The sequence below is a fragment of the Amphiura filiformis genome, chromosome 5 (genome assembly GCF_039555335.1).
Source record: "Amphiura filiformis chromosome 5, Afil_fr2py, whole genome shotgun sequence".
NCBI lineage: Eukaryota > Metazoa > Echinodermata > Ophiuroidea > Amphilepidida > Amphiuridae > Amphiura > Amphiura filiformis.
The window spans coordinates 48014635-48037851 of record NC_092632.1 but is presented as its reverse complement, the minus strand read 5'-3'; the positions used below and the strand labels follow the sequence as shown (position 1 = coordinate 48037851).

At 36.1% G+C, this 23217-nt stretch overlaps 1 protein-coding gene across 1 annotated transcript in view; it reads left to right on the top strand.

The window, feature by feature from the left end:
• Positions 1–663: 663 nt before the first annotated feature.
• The window catches only part of LOC140153272 (tyrosyl-DNA phosphodiesterase 1-like), a 23954-nt gene continuing 1400 nt past the window's right edge, over positions 664–23217 (top strand). Inside the window, exons 1-14 of the mRNA XM_072175975.1 lie at positions 664–869; positions 2344–2426; positions 3579–4020; positions 5091–5303; positions 5646–5745; positions 6456–6587; positions 7084–7176; positions 8043–8219; positions 8954–9032; positions 9635–9823; positions 10126–10241; positions 10700–10807; positions 15750–15852; positions 21714–21822. Of these exons, the coding sequence (XP_072032076.1) occupies positions 2385–2426; positions 3579–4020; positions 5091–5303; positions 5646–5745; positions 6456–6587; positions 7084–7176; positions 8043–8219; positions 8954–9032; positions 9635–9823; positions 10126–10241; positions 10700–10807; positions 15750–15852; positions 21714–21822 (1903 nt within the window). The 5' untranslated portion in view covers positions 664–869; positions 2344–2384. The remainder of the gene's footprint in view (positions 870–2343; positions 2427–3578; positions 4021–5090; positions 5304–5645; positions 5746–6455; positions 6588–7083; positions 7177–8042; positions 8220–8953; positions 9033–9634; positions 9824–10125; positions 10242–10699; positions 10808–15749; positions 15853–21713; positions 21823–23217) is intronic.

The following is a 23217-nucleotide window of genomic DNA, read 5'->3' as shown; positions in this document are numbered from 1 at the left end:
AAGAATGAAGTGAAATTTCAACAACAGCTTATGGAAAGCTTGTGATGTAAAGATACATATTATAGATGATGTAGGTATTGAGTTTATATATAAATTATTTTATGGGCCGATGAAGACGGCAAATTTCTTTTGCGAAAAGGACCAAAATCTACCGCAGCATGTCTTCGGGCCAGTAAATGTCAGCATGTTGAAGGATAGGACCGAAGACATGCAGGCAGGTCTACGTTTTTACTGCCTCGGACACATTATTTTTGTGTAAAGGATAATGCATTACCCTTTATTTCTTAAGTAAATGCTATTAAATGGAAAAGAAATACTATACATTTTATTTTTAATGCCTGGCAGTGGCAATGTTTTTAAGTTTAAGCTTACCTGATTTTTTTTTAGATATAAATAGACATGTTCAAGTTGTTAGACTCTGAGCTACTCTTTACTTGCATCTTAAATACCATCAACATGCAATTGACAACCTACCTTGATTGGCTCAGGAAGGAAGTATGAAAATGAAACGCATGACAATGACGATGAATTTGGAACTCGACTTTACGACTTTACGACTACTTGGTCTGTGTTGCAGTCTGGATAATGTCATTTATCCACTACTGGAAACAATGTACAATGTTACGATTGGGGGTGCATGCGTAAAAGTCTATGTAGCACTGGGTGACAAGCTGCAAATAGCTTCAAACAAGGATTTTTGTTCCACTTCAAAATTTTCAAAAACAAAATATAGAAAATAAAATCATATATTTTCAATTGACAGAGAATCTTGGAGTGGAACTGAGAAAGGAACTGATTTCTCAGTTTCCAAAGTTCCTTTATCCAGTTAATATTGTAAAGATTCCCATAGCCATACATGTCAAATTCAGGTAAGCTTAAAAAAAAAATTTTGTAAACATTTCCTATATTACTAAGATTTATTATTATAACTATAGAAAAATTATCAAATTCGTGTACATCGTGGAACATACTCTTTGCGTGGCTGTGCGTAGTAAGCAGTTGTACGCAGATAGCCTCGCTAATATGGACGCCAGAGTAGCGTTAGCACGCGTGTAGTTAGCATGATTAGTCGGCGGAGTAACAAGCGTAGTTGAATGTTCCACGATGTACACGAATTTAATATTTTTTCTATAGTATTTTTTACATATGTTAGCTTTTACTGTCAGATATTTCCCCTTTTAATTTTGTGCTGAACAACTGAGGTGAAGCAAAGAAAATTGGAATTTACTACCAGCAGCTCCAACTATCTGCGCTCTGACACTGTTTTGGTCGTGCTACAATCTGAATCTGAATATATTCTCAACGCTTCTCATTCGAAGCCAACCGAGAAGATATGGTGTGCGCAAGAATATAAATACAGCACAGTCCTAGTTTGATGTGTGTCTGGCGTCCCCATCCCATGTACGATTGTACATGTACATACTGTGTTAGGCCGTATAAAATTAATATTTTGGTTCTCGTCCAGAGGATTTTCATGAATTGATGAGGGAGGGAGGTTTTGTTTTTTTTCCCCAATGTAAAATCACCATTTTCAGTAGTTTTCGGTCTTTTCCAACAGTGCTTGAAGAAACGATGAGGCACTTTTTTTTTTTTTTTCAAATGTGAGATTCTGAGGGATAAACTCCCTAGAGTACCACAAAAAAGACTTGGAAGTGATCCTTGTTCTCTAATAAACTTATTTATATGTATGAAAAATTCATAGATCATTCCAAAGTCTAAAATAATTGAAAAATCTATAAAAAAAAAAAAAATCTGACAAATCACAGAAATTGAGGAGGGAGGGGACGAGAACCAAAACATTGATTTTATACGGCCTTATGAACATCACATACATGTTCGACTAATATTTCCATCGTAATAATTACATTGTATTGTTGTTTCTTGCGCTGATTTGCAATATTAAACTCGAAAATCCTGGCTGTATTAAAATATCCTTGACCAAATTGATACCAGATGTCGCTTTTGAAAAGTCTGGGATCCACTTAAATGTACGGGCTGCAACGGCTCCAGGAAATGCTCGATGGATGGAGAGAGAGTCAATTATGCATGTATGTCCGGGGAGAGTATTCCACCAGATGGCGGTAAAGTTTTATTCAGATTTCCTTTTACAAATTAAGCGTACTGCTAGCCGTCCAGCGCGTGTTATTTGCACACGGTCCAATGCACACGCTTGACGTCGTGCACGTATGTACACGATGGTATAAGCTGTCAAAGGAAATCTGAATAAAACTTTATGAGGGGAAAAAGTTGTCAAATGTTGTAGTGCGATCATGTTGTTTCTTGCGCTGATTTGCAAAATTAAATTAAATTGATTAATTATGTGCCTTTGTGTTATTGTTACAGACCATCAAGTGTTATGGATCCATCCATGATTGCTGTGTGTAATGGATGCTGATGAAGCCTTTGCCAGACAGTTGCAGCAACAGGTATAAAACTGAAGTCTTGTCAAGTTTTAATTATGCAATATTGTTCATTTTTTATCTTGTGTTTTGGTGTCAGTGGCCAATGTGCCCATTGGTTCCCTAAACTTAGACAGACTTGGGCAGATTTTTGCCCCTTTTTCAAGATTTGCACTCCCTCAAGCTGCACCCATGAACAAAATTGTTCTTCTTATAGGTGCTATTTATTTAAGAAATAAAGGGTAATGCATTATCCTTTACACAAAAATAATGTGTCCGAGGCAGTAAAAACGTAAATAATGGGTGAGGCGCAGCCGAACTCATTATTTAATCGTTTTTACTGCAGAGGACACATTATTTGCGTGTAAAGGATAATGCTGCACCTTTTATTTCTATTCTATTACCACAAAATAGTGCATTTAAAGAGAAAATATCACATTTTTTGCCCAAATATTTCAAGTTGTTTACCTCAAGGTGGAGCGCCTACGCGTAGCCAAAGCAAGTGATAGCGAGTATTGCAGAACGCGTAACCAAGCGTATTGCTTTGCGTAGAATGCGTAACGACGCTAATATATTGCATCGCGCTTTGCTGTGCGCTGTGATGCGAGAAGAACATAAAGTTTGTTGCCCTGGCCACTTTATTGCTAATTAATGGTCTTTCACGTGACGCGTTTCAACAAATCACAGTGCGCTATTTTGAATAATGGGTCGTGGGGGGGGGGCGTTTATTCAAGGTCAATTTTAGAACGATAATTCCTGTTAAAATCATTAGGTAAACTAAAAACACACGCTAAAATGACGAACTATGAACTAGAAACACTGACTTCTGGCTCACTTCCGGGTTTCTGATCCAGATTTTCGCCAAATGGTAAGCTTACTACACAAGATAGCATGGAAATATCAGCATTTTTTAAACATCTTGGTTGAAAAAAGTGGTGGGGGGCATTTATTTGAGGGGGGTGACTATTTGACGAAATACGGTATGTACTTAATCAAGGCAAATTTTGCACAATTGGTTTTTGAATTAAGCACTGATTTTAGAGATTTATCATTCAAAATCTGTTCTTTATTGTATAAATACCCAATTGGTAATGTGTGAAAAGAGTAAATACTTCATTTTATAGATTTGTAAATTATAACACCCTCTCTCTCTCTCTCTCTCCCTACATCTATCTCCAGTTTGAAAAAGAGGAAAGAAGCTTGCAACAACAAGAAGACAAGGATCTTGCAATGGCATTGTCCATGGGTCATGCCATTTCAGATTCTGAAAAGGAAGATTCTGATGGCAGGGAGTCACCGTCTATGTTTCGTTCGTTGACGAAATCAAAGAACACAAATTCTAATGCCTCAGCATCACAGGACATCTCAGACTCAGATGATACTGATGTGGAAGAAGATGCACCACCTAAAATGCAAAAAATGAAGTCACCGTCCAAGAAAACTCCTTCCAAGAAGTCTCCTTCCAAAAAGCAAGAGAAAGATGAGGACATGCCAAGTACATCCAAAGGTGACACTAACAAGAGGAAAGCATCTTCATCTAAAGATGAGAAACCTATGTGTCAATATGGATCTGAGTGTTTCAGGAGGAATAAATGGCATTTAGAGGAATTCAGACATCCAGGTATGATCATATTAGGGTAATTAATACAGTGAGTTGACTGCTTATGACTCATGCAGTGGTCATTATTTACAAATGCTGTTGATATCTGTCTGCCTGTAGCATATGTATAAAGGTTACTTTTACATGTGATACCCATCTCATTTACTCACAATAGGTCACATACTTTACTTTGATACATTGTAAATTACCATTTTTTACTGGGGAAAATTGTTGCAAAAGATACCATCATAAATAAAATATTTTCAAGTCAGTGTTTGGAATTCTGGAAAAAGCTATACATGTAAAGCATGTAGACTATGTCCACAATGTAGATTGCAAGTATGTCATTCCACATGCAAACTAATAGATTACTGACTCCCAGCAGGCTAAATGCACCATCTAAAAAGTACATGAACATGCATGTATACACACTGAAAATAATGAAATATGATTAACAAAAAGATTTGAGCGAATAGGTTAAACGACAATCAAGTACAAAATTGCTGGGACACTCACATTGTTCAATGATCCTCACGCTCCTGTATTCAGTGTTGTATACCAAATGCCTCAAGTTGAAATGTTCTACATGTTTGCTCCAACATTTGGTTGGTGGGGGCAGGAGGGGATTGGTTGGAATCATGCATATATATATAACCCTAACATAGCTAGAAACCACAAAATACCACAGTGATAACCATGGCGCATGTATGAATCCCACAGGATGTGATGATGCAATGTGCTCAGGGAATTGCTCAGGGAATTGCTGGGCGGGCCAGTGCAACCCCTGTGGCTACCGGCCAGGGATCATGTGCGTGGCTTGCGAGGGTCTAAGGTTTGAATCCCGGGGTGCCAAGTGACTTATTTGTTCATCTTCTCTCCTTTTTCCTTTCTTATTTAACTTCCAATAGCAAAAGCAGTGTCCTGTGTTAGGATTATCATGTGGCAAACTTTACATGAACAGTTTTATTTAACTATATGCCATATAATATGAGCAAGTGTTCCAGGGAATTCTGCACTTGACTGTAGCTATCAGGGAATTGAAAGCAAGATATTCTATCAAATATATACTTTCTTGTCATTTTTAAATGCAGAGGAAGATACACCAGTTAGCAAAAAGAGGAAAATAGAATCAAGCAAAAAGAGGACAACAGAAGACAATGCAAGACAGTCAACATCATCATCATCATCATCTGTAAGAAGCTGTACAGATGTTATCCAAGAGGCATCTCCTCTGTGCTTTCTTATGACTAAAGTCTCAGGGATTTCATCACAGTATAACAGTACCAAGGCTGTACATATAAGTGGTAGGTATGATATTTATCATTCAAGAACAAATCATTATATGGTTTGTGCAGATTTGAATCCTGTAAAAATGGTTTTTTGCTTAGTGAGATATTAATATAGGTAAACATATCCAGATTTTACTCCTAGATATAAATTTTGCTATTGTGGCATACCTGCCAACTACTCCGATTTTCGCGGAGTTACTCCGATTTTAATGATAACACTTGATTATTACAATAATAAATTAATTAATAATAATTACAGCAAATTCCATAATATGTCAGAGGTCAAAGTGTCCCAAAACTGCTCTCAAAAACCTCTCAAAAAGTTACAATGCCGATTGGGCTTATTATCTTTTGCAGATATCTTGTCTGAGTGTATGGGGGAGCTGGTTGAGTCAGTGCAATTCAATTACATGCATGATATATCATGGCTTGTACAGCAGTATCCAAAAAAGTTCAGGTAGGTTTAAAAGTACTAATAAGAGTACTTACACACAGATAGGTAAATGGAAGAGGGACTCCTTTTTACATGCTATAGCATTTCTCCTTCACCTATATTTACCAGCCTACCTATATTTTGTTCAGTTTGTAATAGACAAGACATTATTAATTGATTTGGAATGTTGTACAATGTACACCGAGTTGGGCACAGCATGAAAATATTTTCCTATTGTGTGACTGACACATGCTTTTGCAAATTTAGGCAAGCATAAGTTGAGACTTTATTGACACACCCAGCAACAAAAAACAAATAATTAATACTTAGTATGCGTTGAACTAAGTATAGTTGCCTGCATGCCTGTCCACCACCAATCCCTACCCTTCTACCAGCACAATGCTACACCGAGTTTTGGGGTCTTTTAACACAGTAAAATTATGAGGTACTAAAACGTGATAACCGTGTCAGAGTTTGTGCCCACAGACACCCTAAAATTGTGTGAGACCCCATAATTTTCCAATTTTTCAGGTTATGGGTCCAACTGGTCCCATAATATTTGGATCTAGCAGGAGAGAGAAATTGCATGTCATTCAATCATGAGCTGAAAATTCTGCCACCTGATTCCAATCTAGCAAGGTTTTTCTACATGAGGTCTCACTGTAATTAGTGTTCCCTCTTTTCTTCAATATATTCACAACCCCACTGTTTTGTTTGTTTGCTTGTTCACACAGGTCTAAACCTCTGTTGTTGGTTCATGGTGAGCAAAGAGAAGGAAAGATGAGATTACATGAAGAAGCTAGTGCCTATTCACATATCAAACTTTGCCAAGCCAAACTTGAAATGATGTGGGGAACGCATCATAGGTAAATGTTGAGTTTGTATTCTTTTAAATGTATCTTAAGATTTATTTTATCACTTGTTTTCTTTTTATAGTCTGATTTTTAACAGAGAATTTGTGCCATTCACAAGTTTTTTCTAAATATTATCACCAACCACTTGACTCACCTTGGAACCTAGATTCAAGGGAGCAAGATAACTTTTAAGTTTAAAAAAAATTGTGATGGTGGTGGGTGTAGCGGTGTGTATGTGGGTGTAGGATACAAGTCCATATGATTGTAGCTATATGTTACACTAAAGGACTCCTCCAAGGACCCAGGAAGGTCCCTGACCAGAGAGTATAGGTATCCTTGCACCTTCAGGATCTTGGAAGTATAGAAATACAAGTATGCACAAACATTTGTACACAAAACCTAAACAGTCAAACTTTGTAGGCAAATAACGAAACAAATATATATCTACATTTTGAGATGCTTAAAAGCAACAGCATGTTGAAGTTTTTGTTTTTGTTCTTTTTTTCAGCAAAATGATGCTCCTGTTGTATACAAATGGTATGAGGGTTGTTATCCACACTGCAAATCTTATTCACCAAGATTGGCACCAGAAATCACAGGGGTAAGTAAAAAATAGTAGAAATACCACAGCTACACTTGCTGTTGGAGAAGAATGGCACTTGTTTACATTTTGAGAAGTGGGGGTACTGATTGGCAAATTCAATAGCCTCACAATCATAATAATAACCGACCAGTAATCCGATTGGCCGATTATGCGTCAAAGCGTTGGTCTGCACTGAGTGGCATTCATGAAGGGAACACAAAGTTCCATGTATGTCGCTCATTAACAGAGCGCTTGTGTCAATCAGAGCAAGACGGTGCTATTCTTTTCTGAAAGCCATCTATCCAATTTAATATAAAACCTGGCAGGATGATATACCATTTTATGTGGCAGTGACGTCAACACGTTGAGGCAGCCGTTTAGCACACACGTCTATACGGCGTCTTTAAACATGTGTGTTTGTACACCAGCGCTTTGAGCGAACACTAGCCATTTAAGGTTGCGCTGATGGCACTGCCACATCAGGGTTGAAAATGGTATAGAGTGGTGACCTTAGTGTACAACTTGCAATACAAGCACTCACATCAAGACGTTCACCAGGAAATAATGATAGCTGTTAAGAACATTATAGGAGAGTACCAATAATATTCAAGGCAAATTGCACTGGAAGATTTTGCCATTGTGCTTTTAAAAAAATGGAATTTTAAATCTCATACAGATCATTGAGGCCAAAAAATGCCCCTGGAGTTATTACATGTAATCTGTGCATAATGTGTAATGTGTAGATTTAAGAACAAAATAACCACAATGTTGGGACGATAGATGGGATGACAATTGCCCACACTATCAAAATTACAATTTTCTAGCCATTCCCAATATTTGTGGAGAAACTGTAACACACTATATTGTGTACTCTCTCATTTCAGTGTATGGATCAGTCCCTTATTCCCTAAGCTGAGTGGCAGCACAGAAGGCAGCAGCATTGCTGGTGATTCTCCTAGCCATTTTAAGAGTGATTTGATGGAGTATTTAGCAGCCTACAAATCCAAGTCTCTTCTTGATTGGATAGCTCACATTAAGAGGCATGATATGTCAAATGCAAAGTAAGTTTGTCACTGCAATTATCAATTATAAGTGTAAATAGAGAAAAGCAATCACATTAATGTTGCTTAGAATAAATAGACAGCTGTGCCATCTATGATTGTGAGGTTTTTTACAAATATCACTTGCATGGATAGACGATAAGACAAATCCAATTTCACTCAGCTACACCTTAATGGCAGCCATAGCTGGGTCCTTGTCAGGTTTATCCCACCTGAAATGTTAAATGATGCACCCTTGGCAGGGATTTTAAAATGCATTCCATAACCTGTGTTGCACATAGACAAAAGAATGATGAAAGTTTACAACACAATACAATGTAACATCAATTTTTATGCGGCTTTAATGCACCCAATTGGGCAGTCACAACACCAACTTGGTGCATAGGGGACCCAGTAATGGCAGAATAAATTCTGACCATCACTTGGCTTGTTGGATTTGTCTATAGATTTGGTGCATGTTTTGTTTTGTCTTTAATTAAATTTACAAAAAGTAATTTCACAGAATCACTTTTCTCATGTAATATTATTACCTTATACTATGATCCGCTCATGACAGACAGGACTCGTAACAATATGGAAGGATGTAGAATGGCATACACACAGCTGGGCACAACACCAACTGTTCGACATGAACTATGCTTTGTGTGTTGCTTGACTGATGCATGATTTTGTGAATTTACTGGGCATTCTAGAAACTACTATTATAATTTATATTTCCCTTATTTCTTTACCAGGGTACACATTATAGGATCTGTTCCAGGAAGGCATATTGGTGAAGCTAAGAGTAAGTGGGGACACATGAAAATGCGAAGGGTAAGAACAATTTCCCCAGTTATCACTCACCCACCCTCACCTCTAACCACACACACATACAGGGTTCTGATATCCAAAATGGATAAATTGGGTAAAAACTCTTACACTAAGGATTTAACTTTCACTTTCTCACCGGGGACATTCCTGATCAAACAACAGGGTACTGTGGACCTTTCATATAGCTCTCTATAGAGTACTTAGCGTCAAATGCATTTTTATGCTATCAGCAATCCATTGCAGCTATATAAAGGCAAGGACAGTCCCCATTCCCCTTTGCATATGTGCATCCTTGTTTGACAGTTAAGAATCAGCTGTGTGTCCTTGTTTCACTCTGTAAACACACCCCTGTACACACCCCATACTCACACCTAGCAAGCATTTAGTTTCCATAATTTGTTGATACTGTTTTTACTTACACAAAGCACTTTATAAACATCTTGCTCTACCTGCATTTACCTCACCATGTTAATATTCAAGGTGCAGCAATACTTGTTTGTGAGGGATGCACTGTACATGAAGAAGGAAAAAATACATGCTTTAAAGAAAGGGTGTTGACTATGGTACCATTTCTAATTATTTTACTGTTATTGTAATATTTCCAGATTCTGAAGGAGCATGGTCCTGTAAGCAAAGATGTCTCAAATTGGCCAGTAATTGCCCAGTTCTCCAGCGTAGGTTCACTTGGCCCAGATAAGAGCAAGTGGCTCTGTGCAGAATTCTTACAGAGTATGACAGCCACCAAGGGTGCTTCCGCAAGTTTTGTTCGAGATGATAACCGCATGCTGAAGTTGGTAAGTATGCCTTGGGTCTAATTTATCAAAGGCATGATCAGGGAACAGAATTTTCATGTTTGTGGAAGCTTATATATAATGCGCTAGGAGTTTTACCAGTTGTAAGCCTTCATTTTAGAGGTATTTTCATGGATGATTTTCATAACTGTCACTATACCTTTTTGTAGAAAAAAGTTGTTATCATGTATGGATGAATGTAAAAGATATGAGCAAGATATTTTGGAGGAAAATCAATTTATCGACGGTACTTAGTAAACACTAAAAACAAACAATTTTCTTTATCACTTTGAATTTGTTTGTAGATTTTCCCGAGTCGTGACAACATTCGCACAAGTCTTGAAGGTTATCCAGCAGGGGGTTCAGTACCATACAGTATAAAGACAGCCATGAAACAAAAGTACTTCAATACATTCCTACAGTAAGTCAATGGGTTCAGACACAGCTTATTCTATGGTATAAACACTTTTTCACAAAAGAGCAAATGGAATATCACTTTGTTTTTCTCTTGAATGAAGATGAAATATCTGAAATATCGATAGTGGTTTTTAATTTTTTCATTTTGTGCTGTGCAGCTAGTATCTGCAGATTTTGAAATACTGCCCTCATGTGACCAGTCATTTCAGTATCAAATTCAACATTGGATCTGTCCATAAATTGATCTGCTGCCCTCTATAATACATTGAACTAAAATAACAAAATGTTTCTCAATTTTGGTTAGATTTTGGTTATCTTTTAACCGTTATATAAATGCTTATTGACAACAACAAAAAGAAAATAACCTTCATATAATATGTTGAATTAATTCCACAACATTTCTTCTATGAGGAGATCATTTTTTAGTACTTTTAACTTCATAGTGAACTTTGTATTTTACAGGCAATGGAAAGCCCGCAAGAGAGGGCGCTCTAGAGCTTCTCCACATATCAAAACCTACAGTCGACTGTCACCAGACAGCAGCAGTATCCCATGGTTTCTTGTAACAAGGTACATGTAGATTTCTTTGTTGTCATGGTAATCAAGGACAAGAAATAAGGGACCGTTCACAAACACTTGTTGGGGGGCCTGATGCAAAAAGGGGGCCCTGAAAATTTTTGACCCTCCTAAGGGGGGCCCTGAAAAAAATGACCACAAATTTTCGTGGAAAAATTAAGTTTATATGCTTTTCTATGGGGTTGACCCATAATTTTCATGTTAAAAAGGGGGGCCCTGAAATTTTTTGAGGTCTGTAAATGGGGGGGCCCGAAAAATGTTCGCGATGAAATTTTTTGCATCAGGCCTCCTCCTTACAAGTGTTTGTGAACGGTCCCTAACATCAATATAGTCATTTAGTAATATGCTACTCATTTTACTTCTTTTGATTTCTTTTTTTTTTTGATAATCTAGCTTAAGTTACTGTTTGCTGCTTTAATGTACACAAACAAAAATTATATGTGTGCATACACGAATGTTGTCTGTGCTGAGATTTTTTAGTTAAGAAAACTCTTAAAACCAGAACATATAAATTTTCCCAAAGAGCAAAAGTGATATTTTATGTGTATAGGCCTTTAATGATTAAAATTAAACAAAAAAACATCCAAATACATGTACATGAAATTTTGTGAATCTAAATAATCAAGTACATTTTTCTGGACTTTCCATTGCTATGCTGGAAGGTATGATACTGTCTAAAATTGTTGTTTATTGTTTTTAAATACGAGTTTATAGTGATACAGTTCGCAAAAAGGTAACAATAGTTTAACTTTATATGAATAGATTTATAGTAAAGGATATATGAGGCTATAAAATCATTGGTAGGTGAAAACAGTACCTGAAAAAAATATGAAACTCCATTCAAATTGGTGTTGCTGTTAAGTGTCAGTATTAAAGGGCATTTTGTGATCCACAGGCTAATACCCCTACTTTACCCAAAAAAAGTTGAGATTTTTACACCACTGGATACCTCTGGCTACATAATGTTTATGTACCAAATATTTCTTGCAGATTAATTCGTTTAGCAAAAATATCGCTAAATTTGAATTTCGTTCTGGTGCACCAGAACGAAATTACAACACATTGTCTTTGGAGCAGTGTAATACACATAATCATGCATAACTCGCAAACGCAAAATCGGAATCAACTGAAATTTTGGAAATAAGCTTTTTTCGTGGATATCTACTGAAAAATGTCATAAAAAGAGGATGCTAGGATCACAAAATCCTCCTTTAACAGAAGCCTCCAACATTAACTAAAATTACAAATTTGACACATACTGAGTTGCTTTGGGTATTATTACTTGTAGAGTATATTAGCATACCTATACTTTTACAAAATCTGCTTGTTGGTGATTTTTTACATTTTTTTATTCAGCAAATCAGTTATAGCGCCTTTAAATAGAGAAGACAACCTTGAACATAGAATTGTTTTACTGTGGCCTCATTACACATAGAGTACACACATACAAGCATGTATTCCGATACTTGTCATTTTGCTAATAGCCATGTAATGGGTGTGCCTTAGGACACATGCAATTCTAACAAAGTGGACTCATCTCTACCTAAAACCACTCTACCTAGCCTGATCATTAGGTAATCTCTCTACCTACCCGATATCAGATTCCAAATTCTTCGATCCACTGAGACATTACGTCTTGTCAGCGGACTGAAGAGGTAGACATGCCACGGTGCCCCAGTCAAATGTTGCCTTGTTGGAACAGTAGCTCAACTAGTAATTGTAGCTGGTTTATGGTGTAGGAGGATAAAAGCCACTTTTGTCTGCTCTTTGTAATTTTATATTGGCTTTCTTAAAGCACTTTCATTCAATCAGTTTATAGGGAGTTAAAACTCGGCATGCTAGCCATAGGCTTCAACATAAAAAGTTTTGAGCTATTTTCTCAAAATATCAAGAGTTATCTTGAGAACCACTAAACCAATACTAGGCTTGTTTGTACTCATTGTATTGCATTTTTCATGCTTATTCCAAATATGAAAATGAAACTTTACAATTCTGAAATTTTTGAATTTTGAATTTTTTTGTTGTTGTTGAAATTTGCCGTCTGCAGTCGACACCCGTGTGGAGAGAGTTAAGTTTGGTTAAGTATAGCGTAACATAGGAGAGCTAGTAGTAGAGCAAATTAACACTGCAAAAGTAAAGCTATGTGTGTGCTGCTCTCATAACTGTACATGGAGAAGCACTTATAAAGTGTAAATATACTAGTGAAGAAAAAGGATTTGAAAATTCAAATTGGAACAAAATTAACCTATTTTAGATATAGAAACAAATTAATTGCTAAGAACAAGGATTGAATTATTTATTTTATCATGTCCTTTTGATGTCCGTTAGATGTCAATGAGTAATATAAAGATATGTGTGCTTATGGAAGCTTTATGGAATTTAATTTCTTATAGAAAATAAAAGTCTGATTTATTTCATTTATTCTCCTTTGTCCATCAAAATAAGACCCTTAATGATTATTAACTGTGTTTTTTAATTTAAATATTATGATCCTGAGATTATGATTCATCAAAAATGCAGATATATTAAATGCAGAGATGACATTTTTTAAGTGATATCATAATTTCTTTATTTGTTTGTTTGTTTATCTGTTTGTGTGTGTGTGGGTAAGCATAATCACTGACAAATAAGGACAAAAGGTTCTACAGCATTCGCTATTTGTGCCATATGCAGTATACTAGAAACATGCTATAAATGCATTTAAGCCCTGATATAAATAGTGTGTGTTCTGTTATTTGCACCCAAACATGGAGGTATGGGGGTGAGTGGGTATAATGAAAGACAGAGATAAAAAGACTTAATCGCGTCGACGTCAGGGCAAAGGCGCGCCGTGATTGGCTGCCGACCTGCACAGTACGGCATTTTCTGTCTAGTTGTCAGAATTTTAGACGTGAACTAGTAGTCTTTTTATCTCTTTCATTGTAGGTATGTTAATAAACACTGTGTAGCAGAATTCTGAATAGTTTACAAATCCATGTTACAAAACATTCAGGACACTTTCTCAAAACAAAACTAGGAACCAAGTATTGTCTACAAACATAACAACATTTCAGAGAATCGATATTTGAAGGTTTCTTTGTACAAATCCAAAAATTTGGGTTGATGTTACGTACCTCAATGACAGTTTCGTGCTAAGACTTAGCACTTTCTCAAATTGACTGACCAATTCCTGCACATCATCGGCTGCTACCAGATGGAGCTGGCATAGATGGCGCTGTTAGGACTTGGTCGTAAATATCTTGAAGAAAGTAGTTCCCCTCGCCTCTGTTGAGTGTCTTGGTCCCCCTCTTTCTAATCCAGATGGCTTCTTTTATGTGTCTCCTCTTCCTGTTCTGTTCTCTGTCTTTGATTTACGACCAAGTCCTAACAACGCCTTCTCGCCAGCTCCATCCGGTAGCAGCCGACGATGTGCAAGAATTGGTCAGTCAATTTGAGAAAGTGCTTATTCAAGCACGCATGTATAATAATGTTTGTACTTTTTATCTGCTGTACAAGGCATTGAAACTTTGGTCTTATGTGCTTTATAAAATGTAATTTCTTAATGTTAAATTAATTACGAATATATGCACTTTATATAGTTGAAGATATTTGTCTCAAAAATGAGAATCAATTAAATTTGATTGATTTCATCTGCATCTGATATGCTGTAGCTACAAGTCCTCCTTTCATAACCACTGGTATCTATTATGTCATTTGATACATTGTGGACTATAATATGGCTTTTAAGTAGCATTTTAGTTAAGTGCATGTATCACTCTCTGGCAATTGGATCTTGTTTATTTGTATCTGAGCTGACTATGTATTGGTTTAGGAATTTGACATCGGCACCCTAAACACACAGTCTTGACCATAAAACTACAGTAATAACAACGCAGTCTTAATCTAAAACAGGGTCTTAACAGGGAAACCCAACATCAATAAAATGATTTTCATATATTCATACCAAAACATGTGTTTGTGGTTGTTTTATTTTCTTGTTTGCTTGCCTTGTTTGCTTAAGCACCCTACAACCCCACTGTTGAAGATGAGAAAACTATCAGCGTGTTTATACTGAGCGTACGGGTTTTTGACCCGCTATTTTCGGGGCACAAAATACCGATCATAATCCGGCCACCGTTACCCAGCTTGTTTCTACTGAGACCAGAAAGCCGTGTCTCGCATTTACGATGCACGGCATTTTTTCCCCATAAACCGGAAGTACGGAAAACAGATTTGACGGTTGTATCCTAAATTTTAAATGTCTACGCATGGCAGCTCATGGTATATAGTGTTTTCGAAAATCCAAATTGCATTAATTTACCACTGAGTGGATCTACTAGTAATTGGCTATTATGATAATTAATTTACAGCCAAAATATAACCAACTCATTAACTATAAAGAAGTAGGCCTAGACTAAGTAAAGTCATATCCATTTTACCAAGTTCATGCGAGTCACACATGTGGCCAGTGTATATATATATTAATATCAGAAAGAAGGAACCTACTACAATATAGGCCTAGGCTAGACTGTACAAGTAGAATATAAATCGCGTTATTTTTGCAACACGCATGACCTCGACCCGGCAACCGATCACACAGCTCGCTTCTACTAACGGATTACACGCTTTTGATTCGGCATGATCCACCTCAAGAGGTGGATCACGAAAGGCGAGCACATGACCCTGCATGACACGGCAACCGATTACCCAGATCGTTTCTATTTGGCTTGTTACCCGGTATGACCCGGCACAGCACGGCATGGCACAGAATTTGGCCCTCAGTAGAAACACGCAGTATGAGAGAGCTCCCTCCTTAGGACCATAGCTACAGATGTAGATGTAGATGATGAAATTGTTTTAAAGAATTTATAATATATCATCCAATCTCGCAGATATTTTATTGTTGCTACATGTACACCACTGAATCTGACCATCCTTATTGTATTCTCTTTTACAGTTCTAATTTGTCCAAGGCAGCCTGGGGAGCATTAGAAAAGAATGCTAGCCAGTTGATGATCCGCTCTTATGAGATTGGAGTACTCTTTCTTCCACAACACTTTGTAAGTATGGCTCTGTGTGGGGGTGGGTGTGTGAGATGTGTGTTTATAGTATGGGGGGTGTGTTTGTGTATGGTGTTTGAGCTTTTGTATGTGTTTTATGAGGGTGTGTGAGTTGTCTGCATATGTGTTTGCCACCAAACACGGACACGCACAATATTGTTCACCTTCCACTGTGGACATTCCTACAACCGAGGACCGTCCATGGTTTCAAACTGCTGCAAAAAACCGCAAGTGCATGCTAAATGCATCTGAACGATACTTGTTCAAAACTGCGGACTATACGTGTAATAAATATGATTAGCAGTTGATGGTTAAAATTCTGTTTCGTATCATACACAAAAGAAATCCGCAATTTTAGTCCATAGTTAGGCAATGAAAACACCATACATACGTCAGTTGGCAGTGAACACACAGGGGTGTGTGCATGTGTATATGCACCCAAAAAAAGAATATCTCTCTAAATATATATATAATATATATATATATATTTTATTCACAACTGTGGATGCACAGCAAAACAAGGACATGCAGAATATAGAGTAAAATACACCCTCTTTCCCCCGTGCCACTGATATCGATATGTTTGCATTGCTTCATCTTCATTAAACTAAAATACTCACTCTTTACACATTGTGTACCTTTTATACAATACCGGAATCAATTCAAAGGTTCAATTAAAAAGCAAACCCTTTCACCAAGTAATTCATTTATTTATTTATTCCATTACGACTCATCAGCGTTATTACCTGTCAGGCCAAAAAATGATAAATATATGGATTGATCAAATTTGGCCTATAAATAAGTAACTCAATTTGGTCGCAATTGAATATAAACGATTGGCAATTTGTGAATCTTATTTTGCAAATTAAGGTGGACTTTGTTCTCACATCAAAAGAAATGATAGAATACGGAAGGGATTTTGAACTAGTAGTAGAATCTCATTTCACTTTTGATAAAAAGCTTGTGGTTTTTAATTCAATTTTGCATGATAATGAGTGAAATAGATTAAATTATAATATTAATAATCTTCTGTAGCTTTGTGAGCAGTTACCTAATATACCATCATTTCAACTGCTCAGTGCCAGAAGAGGGTAAGTGCAATAGCTGCCATGTAAAGCAGCCATAAGTACAATACAGTGTATGTAAATTACCAAATGTTTACATGGCAGCTATTGCACTTACCAACTTCTGGCACTGAGCAGTTGATTTGTATAGGTAGAGAAGCACAAAGACAATGCCATGTTTGTTTGTTTCTTCAAAAGATTGCGCAGAATAATTATATACTTGACCCAGACTACTTGTAGCTGAGACCACGGTTTCTAAAACAATGTCACAAAGATGGGATTAAAAATTAAAATAGAATTATTCTGGGGTTAATCACAGATAAAAAATAAATATATTCACAGCAAACGTACAGAATTACATTGTTCAAGTTGATTACAGAAACCTTTGTTTCTACAATATATTGTGTAAAATGGGACATTGTCAATTTTGCCAGTACAGTCTCCAACCTACATAGTCTCTCTGGCTTGAGATTTTGCTTTCATGTAAAGGGTGTGTGTACCCATAGGATGAGAGATGTTTTGGATACCATGACACTCCGATGACATTTCCCGCTCCCACCCTAGTCAACAAAGAGTAATATTTAGTTGTTTATTTGTTTGTTTGAATGATTGTTTGTTTGTTTGTTTGTTTTTTTGTTTGTTTATGTAACTTATAGTATGAAATCTAATTTGGATGTGAGCCTCAAATGTTGCACATATAATCTTAGCCTGGGAACAAACCTGAGATCTTTTCATTATTAAAGTGAACAAAGAGTGAGATCAAATCTTTTTTTTTGCTGTCTTTTTATCAGTTTGTTTATTTAAAATAGTTTGTCAATGAACCTCAAGAAATAAATGTTAGTGTATTTGATCTGCGGGTTTGACTGTAGATTGGACAGACGGTGTTGCTCAACATCCCTTGCTCAAAGTGTTACAAAAACAGAATGACCAGATTTTTTTAATCAGCCCCCAAATTAAATTTTGGCCACAACCAAGTTGTTGAAACACCCTCAAAGACATCAACTAATCAGTCTGTAACATCTCCTAGAATGATAAATGTTTTCATAGCCAATATTTGTTGAGCAATTTTACTGATTGGCAATTTCTCTGGTAGTTGACTGACTAGTCAATGATTTGATGTGCAGCCAGTTGTTGGTTATGTAGTTGGGCAGGGAAGAGTTGCTATTGTCATATATCACTGGATACAGACTATCATAGCGGCATACTTCTTGACTCGAGAAATTATGGCCATTTCCTTTCAGTAAGCTTGAAAAATGATAGCAATTTTACTGCATTTTGGTGGTTTTTATTTGAGAAATTCTGATTTCATGCATAACATACAAGAGCAATTATGTTGAAATATTTTTCTCATAGAGCTTATTGAAAATCAATCTTTTAGTTTTCAAAAAGTTTTAATCCCACCAAAGCTACAAAATTAGGAAATTTTTCACTTTTTGGGGAAATTTTGAGATTTCCCCTCCCCCCCTCCTCTTTGGCTTGAGATTTTGTTTTCATGTAAAGGGTGTGTACTGTAGTGTGTACCCATAGGATGAGAGATGTTTTGGATACGATGACACTCCGTTGACATTTCCCACTCCCACCCTAGTCAACAAAGAGTAATATTTAGTTGTTTATTTGTTTGTTTGTTTGTTTGTTTTTTGTTTGTTTATATAGCTTATAGTATGACAGCTAATTTGGATGTGAGCCTCAAATGTTGCACATATAATCTTAGCCTGTGAATAAACCTGACATCTTTTCATTATTAAAGTGAACAAAGAATGGGGTCAAACCATTTTTTTTTTGCTGTCTTTTTGTTAGTTTGTTTATTTAAAATAGTTTTGTCAATGAACCTCAAGAAATAAATGTGAGTGTATTTGATCTGCGGGTTTAACTGTAGATTGAACAGACAAATGTTGCTTAACATCCCTTACTCAAAGTGTTACAAAAACAGAATGACCAGATTTTTTTAATCAGCCCCCAAATTAAATTTTGGCCACAACCAAGTTGTTGAAACACCCTCAAAGACATCAACTAATCAGTCTGTAACATCTCCTAGAATGATAAATGTTTTCATAGCCAATATTTGTTGAGCAATTTTACTGATTGGCAATTTCTCTGGTAGTTGACTGACTAGTCAATGATTTGATGTGCAGCCAGTTGTTGGTTATGTAGTTGGGCAGGGAAGAGTTGCTATTGTCATATATCACTGGATACAGACTATCATAGCGGCATACTTCTTGACTCGAGAAATTATGGCCATTTCCTTTCAGTAAGCTTGAAAAATGATAGCAATTTTACTGCATTTTGGTGGTTTTATTTGAGAAATTCTGATTTCATGCATAACATACAAGAGCAATTATGTTGAAATATTTTTCTCATAGAGCTTATTGAAAATCAATCTTTTAGTTTTCAAAAAGTTTTAATCCCACCAAAGCTACAAAATTAGGAAATTTTTCACTTTTTGGGGAAATTTTGAGATTTCCCCCTCCCCCCCCCCTCCCTCTTTGGCTTGAGATTTTGTTTTCATGTAAAGGGTGTGTACTGTAGTGTGTACCCATAGGATGAGAGATGTTTTGGATACGATGACACTCCGTTGACATTTCCCACTCCCACCCTAGTCAACAAAGAGTAATATTTATTTGTTTATTTGTTTGTTTGTTTGTTTGTTTGTTTGTTTTTTGTTTGTTTATATAGCTTATAGTATGACAGCTAATTTGGATGTGAGCCTCAAATGTTGCACATATAATCTTAGCCTGTGAATAAACCTGACATCTTTTTCATTATTAAAGTGAACAAAGAATGGGGTCAAACCATTTTTTTTTTTGCTGTCTTTTTGTTAGTTTGTTTATTTAAAATAGTTTTGTCAATGAACCTCAAGAAATAAATGTGAGTGTATTTGATCTGGGGTTTAACTGTAGATTGAACAGACAAATGTTGCTTAACATCCCTTACTCAAAGTGTTACAAAAACAGAATGACCAGATTTTTTTAATCAGCCCCCAAATTAAATTTTGGCCACAACCAAGTTGTTGAAACACCCTCAAAGACATCAACTAATCAGTCTGTAACATCTCCTAGAATGATAAATGTTTTCATAGCCAATATTTGTTGAGCAATTTTACTGATTGGCAATTTCTCTGGTAGTTGACTGACTAGTCAATGATTTGATGTGCAGCCAGTTGTTGGTTATGTAGTTGGGCAGGGAAGAGTTGCTATTGTCATGTATCACTGGATACGGACTATCATAGTGGCATACTTCTTGGCATGGGAAATTATGACCATTTCCTTTCAGTAAGCTTGAAAAATGATAGCAATTTTACTGCATTTTGTTTTGTTTTTATTTGAGGAAACCCAGATTTCATGCATAACATGCAAGAACAATTATATTGAAATATTTTTCTCATAGAACTTATTGAAAATCAATCTGTCATTTTCAAAAAAGTTTTATTTCCCTCTATTAAGGCTGCATCTGCTCCACTTTGCAAGTGATTTGGTCATATATATAATTGTGATTGGAAGACACATCTTGTATCAAAATTTGACTAGATTCCTGACAAAATAAGATCTCACTAGGTTTCTTGTCAAATTTGATCAGAAATTATGTCAAATTTGACCCGAATTGTGTCACAGATTGAGTCAAATTTTACATGACTTCTGGTCAAATTTTACATGACTTCTGGTCAAATTTTACATGACTTCTGGTTAAATATGACTACAAATCTAGTGAGATCTTATTTTAGTGAGATCAAATTTGACTACACATTTTTAAGAGTGTATAGGATATAGGCCTAAACCATAATTAATATAGTCATACCATTTCTAGTTATCCCAATTCATAAATAGTGTTGCCATGTTTCTACCGCCTTGCACCATGTAGTCCCGGGCATGTAGTCCACCCACAGTCAGTCAGTCAGTCGGTCCATCCAGTCACTAAATGAATTGCACTAATCTAATAATGTATGATGTGATTAATGCTTATTGGTTGGTGCAAGAAACGATTCGCTTGTAATCACGTTAGCATATGATTGACATTAGCGGCATAGGCAGTTATTGTGCAAGCCTCATTTAATACAAAACTCCTTATAAATTGAGGGAAGAAGGTCCAAAGGAGTATGACAAGTGGGGTGATGGGTCATTTGGGTCTATTGGAGGATCAGGTAGTTTGATCTGATATATTGCATACATTCATCAACTTATTCAGAAATGTACTAACTTCTATGTTTAAAGGAAGGAAATATAAGGATGAAAATGTGCTTTTTAAATTACAAATGTACAGAATTCCAGGGTTACAGTTAAGATTGGGGTGTGTTTGGATTATTATTGGTGTTTATTAGGGTTCTTACTAGGATTAGAGGAAGGATTTGAGTACGGGTCAAAGGGAAAGAGCATATCAGTATCATTCAAAATTGTCGGCACTTTATAAATACCGTAGAATGCCATCTACAAGCATATATACCTCTAAACGAGGGTTTTTTTTACTAAAGAGATGAAAGGCATGTACACCCTCCACAAAAGCATTATTTCATGGAGTTTGAGCAACTATATTACTGATACAGGTGGCTGCACAAACATGTATTAATTATTGTAAAACTAATCTATTTGAATGTGTTTGTGGAGTGTGTCTGACTTTAGTCAAAAAGAACTCTCATTTAGAGGCATATATGTTTATGGTATTCTGCATATTTATATCATGAAATAAATTTACATGGATAAAAACTGTTGTTGAAGAAAATTAAATTTTAAATCTTTTCTATTTTTTTAACTTCTTACTCACTTTTCTATATTAACCGCAAAATAATCATTTTTAAATCATTTTCAGGAGCCTGAAAGCAAGTTTTTCGCAGTTGGAGAGCAGACATCATCATCAGACAAACAACTAGAATTTCCACTACCTTGGGATGTACCATTAGTGCCATATACCAAAGAGGGTAAGGGCCATTTAAAAAAATTATATGTTTGTTGGTATGTTTCTTGGTGTGGGTGGGTTTTTTTAATGTTTATTTGTTATTGGGTTTTTTTGTTGGTTTGTTTGTTTTTTGTTTGTTTGCTTGCTTGCAGGAAGTGTTTGTTTTCAAGCATCAGGAAATCTTGAGTCTCATCTTTCTCACCAGTTGTGAGAAGTTAGTTTTTTCTACAGAGATTTTTTATTGATAAAAATCATGTTTATCAAGCCAATGCCTCCAGTCGGGCTTCCACTCCAGTTCCCTGTATGATGGCATTTCATTTATAATGAGGGGATTCTGTTTTTAAAATATGCTTGTAAACATTTAATTCAGCATTACATGTTAGTAGAACCACACCAAACTTGGGTATGTTAAGTATGTGAAATGAATGTCATTTGAAATCATCATTAACATACTAGTCAAGAGAGACCTGCTCATCAATTCATGCTTAGTTACACTTGTAACATGGACATGACACATTTATTTAAACATTCACTGAAACCAAATCTAAACCACTGACCAGTTTGAATATTCTCATTACGGTATTCACATGGTGGCCAATATCTTGAACTTACACATTGCTCATTGAACCGAACAGATACACTCAGCTCATGGTAGTCAGATTTCATTGTGGTTGCCGTGTCTGCAGGCCCGTACACAGGAGTTTTTTTGGGGAGGTGCTGATTTTGAAAAAGTGGACTTTTTTCATATCAAAGGGGCGATTTTGTGAAAAGTGGACTTTCTTCCCAAAATTTGGACCTCTTTTGACCAAAAAAAAAGCGTTAAAAACCCTGATATTTTTTGCTCGCTGCACTCGCAAATTGTGTTATTTTGTGACTTTTTGTATACTTTTGCAAAGTATGCGTACGTACCTGTGTATCTGTAATATTTAACTTTGATTTAATCTCTGTCAACCCCTTCCAGGTATGAGAGAATTAAAAAGAAAATAGATGGTGCTAAACTGATTTTTGAATATAATTTGATATTAAAATTTGATTCAAACAATAGAGGAGTGATATTAGACCCGGGTATTAGACAATCTGATTTTTAATTGTTGACTTGCTTTCCCCCTTAAGTTGATTAAAGCTTTTTGTTAATTTGGTGTAAATTTGCATTATGCTATGAGACGCAGGAGTAATGAATAAAGTATGGTCAATACACTTCAAGTTTGACAATCTTTAGATTTGTGTACCCGTGTGAATGTGCCCATAGTAAACCATTGCTCTAGGGTTACAGAGGAGTAAATTAGCTGATAAAGTTGTGATTTAGCTGATGATAATTGGTTAATGTTTTCCCACATTCAGACAATTAGTTTATTTTCATGTCCTTCAGTACCAGAGATTTGTCTGGTAGTGATGGTTGATAAGAATTTGTTGTGGT